Below are 8,586 nucleotides of genomic sequence, written 5' to 3'. Positions count from 1 at the left end.
AGGATAATACAGTTCAATCTCTCTCCTCTCTCCCCCTCCCTCTTTCTTTGTCAACCCTACCAGTCGAGGCAGATGGCCGCCCCCCTAGAGCCTGGTACTGTTTGAGGTTTCTTCCCGTTAAAGGGAAGTTTTTCCTTGCTGTCGTTGCCAAGTGCTTGCTCATGTGGGAATGTTGGGTCTCTGTAGATTAAAGAGTACGCTCTTGACATGCTCTATGTGAAGTGTCATGGTAACTTTTGTTGTGATTTGGCGCTATATCAATAAAAATTTATACTTGACTCAACTTTGACAATCTTGACAGCAAAATACCAGGGAGAGTAAACGGCTCAGCACAGAGAAAATGGATAGAAGCTTGGAAAGCTATTCTGACTGACTAGTGCTAATATGTTTCTTTCTTGGTAGCATGTTAGTGGTTAGCACATCGGCTACAATCTCAGCCTCTTCCACTGCCTATTTTGTGAGGATGTATTGATTAAAATTTTGTTGTGCCACTTTCTGGTGTGACAAGGCCATAAGATCTGATATAAAACAACATGTTGAGTTTTTTTTTGGCTGCATGATTTTGTAGATTCTAGTGCTCTTTTTTTGAAACTACTATTTTTACTATCCCCATGTTTAATAATACTACTACTTATATAATATGCCAGCAGAGCTCTGTAGGTGTCTAAACAATATGTACATTTCTGGCGTTTTTGTTCCATAGTCTGGAACCAGATTGTTTAAGATACAAAAAAGGAGTTACAGAAGATATAGGATGAAAGATGAATGATCGCATTTGTTAAGATATGACACATCAATCAAAGACAGACCAATCAAATCTTGACAATTTTCTACAGCTGCAGAAAACATGAGTGAAACTGCATTTTACACGCAACCTTGACATTTCTAGTGCCATTTATTGATTATAAGCTCTACTTAAAAGTGTTTAAGGGCAATATTTGCTTTCTGTTAGCATTTTCTGGCTTAATTTCACCCTTCACTTCACTTAAAACAGCTCCGCCTGTGGTATGGAATGTCTGACCACTAACACATTAAATGGCACTGGGGTATTTCTAGCACATTGTTTTAAAATGTGACTTCAATTTAGAGAGTAAACGTTAGAACGCTGTGTGCTCAAATGCTGACATTCACATTGCCAGGAGTATTACAGAGCTGCAGCCAGACACCGGCAAAATGACAACACTGAGCGATTCCAATGTGGGCCATTTGTCTAAATTTATTCCCAGTTGCAGCAATGTTAATTAAGACACCTATATATGACCATACATATATTGTATGAAGATTGGTACCATTGTTAAGTATTTGAAAAACATTGTTTTAAATCAAAGGTAGGGATTGTCCGTTGGTTGGTCCACCACTTTGGTCCAGATCGAAATATCTCAACCGCTTTGATGGATCACCATGAAATTTGGTACAGATGGTGATCCCCAGACCTTTCCCCATCCTCCGGGCAAAAATTTCTGTTTATCCAATACTTTGGACTAAGTATACTAAATACTTGCAAAACGAATTACATCCAATTGGCTTCAGTTGTACTTGATGATCTTGATAAAGATCGCACCTGTTTCGCATCAGTATGTACCCCGCTAGCATGACTGTAGACTCTTAGCCTTGTTTTTAATAGATTATGTATAACCTGTCAGATTCTTATTTTGTTTATGATACCAATATAAATAAGTGATTAAAGCTGAGTGTTTCTGTATCCCTCTCATAAATTGTAAAGCTCTCTATTCTACCTCCATCACCACCACTGTTAATGCGCACTAAAAGTTTGGTTTGTCAGAGATCCCTCCTCTTCGGAAAAGCATACTGGCACATAACCTAAGAACAAATAGCCCAATTAACATAACACTAACTGCCTATAATCCCTTCACCCTCCCCTATCTATAATTATTCATTAGCCTAAGAAGCTGGCATCTTCTATATCAGGAAAACAACACCCTAGCAGTGTAATACTGAAACTACATATTGAATCCTGGAGAACCAAACATTTACCCCATTGTTCTTCAACTCCCTGAATACACATTCACTCACTGGGACTCATTTCCAATCGTCCATCCATTCCAGCACTGAACATGTTTTTTTTGGTGATGGGAAGGCAGACTCCTCATGCCTTCAACTATTCATAGCTCCCTGTGGGGGGTCAAGGTCCATTACAATGGACAAACATCACCCTGCCCGTAGTTTTTGTTAGTCCCTAATTGCAAGACCCACGGTTATGTTGATTGTGACAGCAAGCACATTCATTACAACGTCATTAGCAGAGTCATTAACACTGGGAGAGCATGTTAAGGACTGTGTGGAGACAGTTATCTGCCATTGCCGTTGGGTAAATGAAAGGGGGGGATACCTTGCTGTAAGTACAGATGTAGAACAAGAATACGTGTTTGGAGAAACATAAAAAGTAAAGTTAGAGTTGGAGTCTGAGTGTTGCAAAATGCAGTGCTGGGAATCCAAAACCACCTCATTAGGGACTGAGGGGAATTTTTAAATGATGTATAATCATCACAAGTTTTCCCCAAATGTCCGACTAAGGTTCCAGTATACAAGTTTCAAAATATTGGCTGCAGTAAGGTCCAAAAGTCTGAGACCATTTTCCCATTCAAGTGAATAGGATGCTGATGCTGAATCTGCAGGAATTTTGAATCTTACTTAGAAATCTTTGTGACTCAAACAAGGTAACTGGGATGGAGAAAAACGTATTCCATTGTTTCATTTATACACATAAATCAATACACATAAATCAGAACAGTTAAACTTCTCATATGGCTGCATAATCATGATACAATACTTATTTACATATTGCTAATTGATCCAGTTGCTGCTATTGTGCCTTCTAATTGACAGCCAATTACGTCATTAGTCTGTGTTAGCCTGTTTTGATAAGGACTTAAGTACCTGGAGCTAAGATAGCTGCAATATCTACAAAACGGATCTGTGCTGTCTGCCACTTAGAATATGTAAATTACTAACAATTATCCAGGCATCTCAGTCTGAGTGAAAATACTGAATGCTAACGAAACAGTGAATGCTAATGTCGGGGAAAGCTGCTCAGACAGTTTGAGTTTGAATTAACACAGAAGTTATGGTTAAACAAAGTAAAGTTCAGCCTTTGTTGGAGAGATCAGCTCTCACTCTTCCCACAGTAAATGGACATCTCCAGTGTGATCATAACTTAAAGTAGCATGGAGGGTTCAGATCCTACCTGAATTAGATGTAGTGCAGGTCTTACAAGGACATGTATCGACCCACACTCGCTCTTTAAACTTCTCACATCCAAGAATTTCAAGTCAGTACTTCTTGAGCCAAGCTGTTCTGATGAGAAGGAACTTGATGAATGAGCACAGAGAAAGATTCTTAAATTGATAGGATGTGCTTGACAACACTTACATGGTCAATGAAAACAAACAAAAGTTTACAGCTGTTTTCCGCTTTTGCCCTATCATGTAGATTTATGTGAGGTAATCTCCATCTGTAGTTTGTGTTTTGCCATGGATATTTGCTTTGTCCAACATGCTGTGTATGAAATTGTATCTGTGTGAATCACTAAGCTTGGGCAAAAGCTGAAACTTCAACACCTCCTGTGAGTCCTGTTGTTTTGCCAGAAAGAGGATTTTCAGGTTGCACGGCAGAGTATTGCTGCCACGATGAGAGAAAATGTGCTCTGTTGTTGTTTCTTGTTATAACAAAAATGTTTTTCTTGTTTTAACACAATCCTTCTCACGTTATAACAATATAGTTTCATGTTATAATTACATACTTTTCTCGTTATCAGTACATATAAAATTGTTCAGTTTTAACAGGAAACTTTTCATGTAATAATAACATACCACTTTATCTTGTTATATTGCAAAACTATCTTGTTATGGTAAGATATAACAAAAAACAGAGCAATTGTTTTGTGTCATAGTGGCAGCAATACACTGCTGTAGGTTAGCCCATTTGGTGCTAAATAGCCAAAACAGTCCTTTGACCACTGCCATCTCTTAGACCAGGGCCTGTACTTATTGTCTCGGATAAAGAAAACAGTCCTAAAAAAATTCTCATAGTGATAAATATTCAGCCCTACTTTAAGATCTAGGAGCAAAATCATTTTATCAACTTTCTTAACTTGGGAAATGATTCCTACAGTATATCAGCTGATATTTAGCGTAACAGTCAAAAAACTGCTTTTTCTTCTTCTTTTGTTTATTTTAAAGCCACACTGACAGCATATTATCAAACCCTTGACTTCAAGGAATCATTGCATCTCAAGATACAGAATCAGAAATTTTTCAGGATATCAAAGTTATTACCCTCTTTTTTTATTGTAATGGATTATAGTTGGAGTGATTTGTGGTCTTATTCCTTTTGAGCAAGTAAAAAGATATCAGAAATGCCAGAAAAAAATGTGCAAAAATGTGCAAAAATGAATGTTTGTTTCCCAACAGCAACTTGTCTCCCCTCCACTCACTCCCCTTCTCCCCCTGAGAACTAATCGCTGATGGTAATTACATTTAATGAGATCATGGGGTCGTCTGCGGGGTGCACTTCTGCAAATTGCTCTCAGCGTGGGGTCTGAAGTGGGATAGGGTAAGGGGGGGCGGTCGAGGTCGGGGCCAGGAGTGTTTGGGGGCCAGGTCCCACAGTGGCTTTACCTGTCACTCAGTGAGCAGTGAAACATGACATGTATTTGTCTGCTTTTGTCCTCCTCGTTTGTTTGTCTGACTCTCTGAGATAACCACACAGAGGTGGTGCTTGTCTCGGCTCTATTGTGTGAAGCTGTTGTCAGCCCATCATGTCCATCCATCCCCTCCCGGCCCCATCTCCCCTCTTTCCCTTTCTCCCTGCTCCACGACTGGTCATTTTGCCACTATTTTCTGGCTGCGGGGGGCGACCAGGGCAATTTAGTTAATCCATTAACAACTAATTGTCTCCTCCTACCCTGTTGTTTGGACAAACAGCTAGGTGGGGAGGGTGGGGGGGGGGTCAAGCCCTGATGACCTATAAAAGTCACACTGGAAGAGGTGCCAACCACTGTCACTGCATGGATCCCTGCAGTCCTGACTTTCTACACATTAAGTGGGACTTTTCCATCTCGATAGAACACAAAAACAAAACTGTTATTTTGTTGTGGAGTCATCAACAACTGACTCAATTTTCCTTTCTGTGTGAGTCACCCAGCCTACTTGATTTCAGTTTCTCACACTTTTTTATTTTTTATTATTATTTTTTTTTGTTGCGTGGAGATGTTGGGGAATCTGTGGATGATCTGCCTGTGTATCAGCTTCTCCTGGACCGATGCACACATATGGGCCTGGATGCTCAACATGCCTCACAGTCCTCCCAAAGAAGGAGCAAAGGCACTTAGAGAAAGTGTCCCTGTAGCTAAAGCAACCACGGTAAGATACTGGATACTGTACAGGAATATAATGCTGCTCTTGAATAAATTTCAACCTTTATTTAATCTTCAAAAACACACTGAGCAATAGACTTTAATGTGTATTACATGTACATACATACACGAATATTCCTTTGGGCACAGGCAGTTCTATTTTTGTGTAGTAAAATATTTCTTCTTAAAGGATAGGTTCACAAATGTTCAAGTCAGTCCTAAAAGAACAGTCAGGCACCCAAACAAACACTGACACATATTTTTCTTAATGTAATCATTCCTCCTTGTCATAATAGTCATTAGAAGATCCCTTCATAATGCACTTTCAGTGTTAGTGATGGGAGACAAAATCCATCCCTCTGTGCAAAAACTAATTTTAAAGTTTATTTGAAGCTAATATGAAGTTTCAGCTGCCCAAATTAATCAAATCGAGTCAATATCTTTCAAAGTCACTGTCTTTTTTAGTGCCAAATTCCCTCTTTTTGTTACGATCCTTCCACTGCAGCTGAACAGGAAAACACAGTCTGTCACAAAGTGTGCGTCGAGAAAAGTTGCTCCCTAAGTCCGTGTTACTTCTCTCTACTTATATGTAAAGTGTGAGGTGGTTACTTTTGCACAAGCGCAACACAGTGAAGTCTTTACATAACTATTTTCAGGAAGCTGCTGTTACAACTTAAATTTTGGACATTATTTAAAGGAAGTCTTTCAAGTTTTAATATATTCCACTTTTTTCTTCAGGCTGTGTGTGACCATGACAGGGCATGTGGGCGCGGTTTCTCCTGTGATCGCCACTTTGGTCTTTGTGTGCCCCTACGAGGGGAGGGCCACTACTGTCGGAGGGACGCCCAGTGTGTCCGCGGGCTCAACTGCATGTTTGGGAAATGCCACCGCAGCATCCCCAATGGACAAGAGGGTAAGAGTGCGTCTCTGCAGTGTCAAGGCTGGAGTTAATTTTTAAACTATTTATTTATGACCCAATCAAAACCATTCATGTCAATAAACTGTTCAGAGATTAAAGATGATCTGACGTGTTTATGTCATCCAGGTGCCAGGTGTAAAGTCAACAGGGATTGTGGGGCATCTATGTGCTGCGCCCGACACCACGGTGAGCTGGTGTGCAAGAGACGGCTGATCCGCGGTGAGAGCTGCTATGTGCCAGATGGCGGCCTGGCCTTCAGCATAAACCAGATTTGCCCGTGTGATGAGGGGCTGCTGTGTCGTGAAAACAGGGCACCACACTGGAGAGAGTAAGTACAGCAAATGAACACAGCTGCCTCTGTGGCTGGTAATTGTATGAAATGTGAACATACTGTTTTTTGAAGGCTATCAGCTGAAATGATTCACTCAAAATACATCTAAACAAAACTGGATTATTTTAAGTGCCCAGATTCCCACTAGGGTCTCTATTTGTCAAATGGTTGTACAAAATTTGATAAATTGCAAATTGGTTAGGGAATTTGACCTCAAAATGTTGTTTTAAGACTTTGTTTTAGTTCATATTGTGCTAACAAAGTTTATAGAGGTGAAGTGTGGATAGATGGGAAAGGTCTAATGGTCACAGTTATTGTTAATCTATCGTCTTTTTTATTCCAAGCATTTTTCTTCCTTGTCAAAGAGACTCAAAGTAACTGACAGACAGAAAACCCCAAAGCACAAATTGTTAACGGAGGTGGTGGTGGGGAGTGGGGTCAACAGGGCCACCATCCCTGGTATAACGAAAGATGTAAAACTTGCTGTCATGTCTATTAAGAAATAGTAGCTGATATTATTAAATGCATAACAAGCTTAATGTATATGCAACAGTTATTTAAGCTTTAACACCTTTTTTTTCATCCAACATGGCAAAGGAGAACAACTTGTAACTCACTGAAAACCATCTTATAGGATGTTTTGTTATATATATACTCTATATGCTTAAAACGTCCTGTTTTAAACGTTCAATATATTTGCAAGTTTTCATACAAATCACATGATTTACCAGGCTCAACCTCACTTTGTTTGTCTTTCAGGAGGGATTTTATTTACCAACCAGACCGTACAAGTTGGACCTGCCAAGTGCCCAAACCTTGATGCCAGTCTCAATACTAAATCTATTTATTATGTAAATATGTTGTATATGATTGTACATAAAGAAATGTACGTATTTCCCTAGACTCTTACAGCAAGGATTTTTTTTTATTGTTTCATTTTGTACATTTTAACAAAAGCACTACTGTATGTAGCCATGGTGTCTTATACAGTATCTTCTTCATGCATTTAGTGATCTTTGATTATATCTATAAATGTCTATTCTCCTTCAATTTAATGAATAAAAGAAATCTTTTTCAAAAGCAATGACCATATCTTCCTTTTTTAAAAATTCAACTTACTGTGCTCATACACACACACAAGCATGATACTGTTGAGGGAAAGGTTTGCTGCTCTCTTGTGGTGAACATACAGGTGTTTTTCATAGGTTTTTCAATGATTATATACAAATTAAACCAAAATATAAAGCAGTGTGTCAAAACTCCTTGTTTCAGTCTACAGTAGGTGAGTAATTCAAAATCAAAGGATGGATTTTGGGTTCAGTATGACTTTAACACTCCTTTGGTAGATTTAATTTATTGTTTAAGCTTTAATTATTCAGGAAATTGCATTGAGATCAAGATCTCTTTTGCAAGAGAGTCCTGAGAAGAGGTTACATATATACAGAATCACAGTAAGACAGCTCATTCACATCACAATCACAAAACAATCGTCCTACACACTCACAGAAACACTACTTAAAACAAACATTATGAAGAATATCAGCTGACAAAACTTAAGAGTTCAGAGTTTACATGAGGAACTTTTAAAGCCAACCTCCCCTGTGATCTGGTGTCATGGTTATTATCTCTGAGCTCAACTAAGGATGTTAAATATCTCAGCAATTTATGTCGCAATAAGTTATAAATGAAGACACAAGTATGAGAGTATTGGGGCCACACTTTTAGGGATGAAAAACACATTTCAAGATAAAGTATTTTCACATGTTTTGAGGAAAAAAGGTAATGAGTTAAAAAAATGGTCTAATATTTTAAGAATGAAGTCATGATTTTACAAGAAAACAGAGAATAAAGTGAAAGAGAGTGATATTTCACCCTCAAAAAATCAGTCACACCTTTATTTCCCCAAGAGAAAGTTGCATTGGGCCAAATGCAAAGTTTTGAACATCTGCAATCTGCATATTT

At 38.7% G+C, this 8,586-nt stretch overlaps 1 protein-coding gene across 7 annotated transcripts in view; it reads left to right on the top strand.

Moving 5' to 3' along the window:
* The window catches only part of LOC121887523 (dickkopf-related protein 3-like), a 36,755-nt gene extending 29,092 nt beyond the window's left edge, over positions 1-7,663 (top strand). For 6 of the 7 annotated variants that reach the window (XM_042398336.1, XM_042398337.1, XM_042398339.1 and 3 more), the window contains 4 exons: positions 5,229-5,381; positions 6,113-6,287; positions 6,420-6,621; positions 7,384-7,663. In XM_042398336.1, coding sequence (XP_042254270.1) covers positions 5,229-5,381; positions 6,113-6,287; positions 6,420-6,621; positions 7,384-7,444 — 591 coding nt within the window. In that variant the 3' untranslated portion in view covers positions 7,445-7,663. Of the gene's footprint in view, positions 1-5,228; positions 5,382-6,112; positions 6,288-6,419; positions 6,626-7,383 lie in introns of those variants that run through there. The other variant, XM_042398342.1, reaches the window with a different exon arrangement.
* The last annotated feature ends 923 nt before the right edge of the window (positions 7,664-8,586 follow it).

Source organism: Thunnus maccoyii, chromosome 20 (assembly GCF_910596095.1).
Source record: "Thunnus maccoyii chromosome 20, fThuMac1.1, whole genome shotgun sequence".
NCBI lineage: Eukaryota > Metazoa > Chordata > Actinopteri > Scombriformes > Scombridae > Thunnus > Thunnus maccoyii.
The sequence above is the reverse complement of the archived record's forward strand: the minus strand, read 5'-3'. Positions and strand labels throughout refer to the sequence as shown.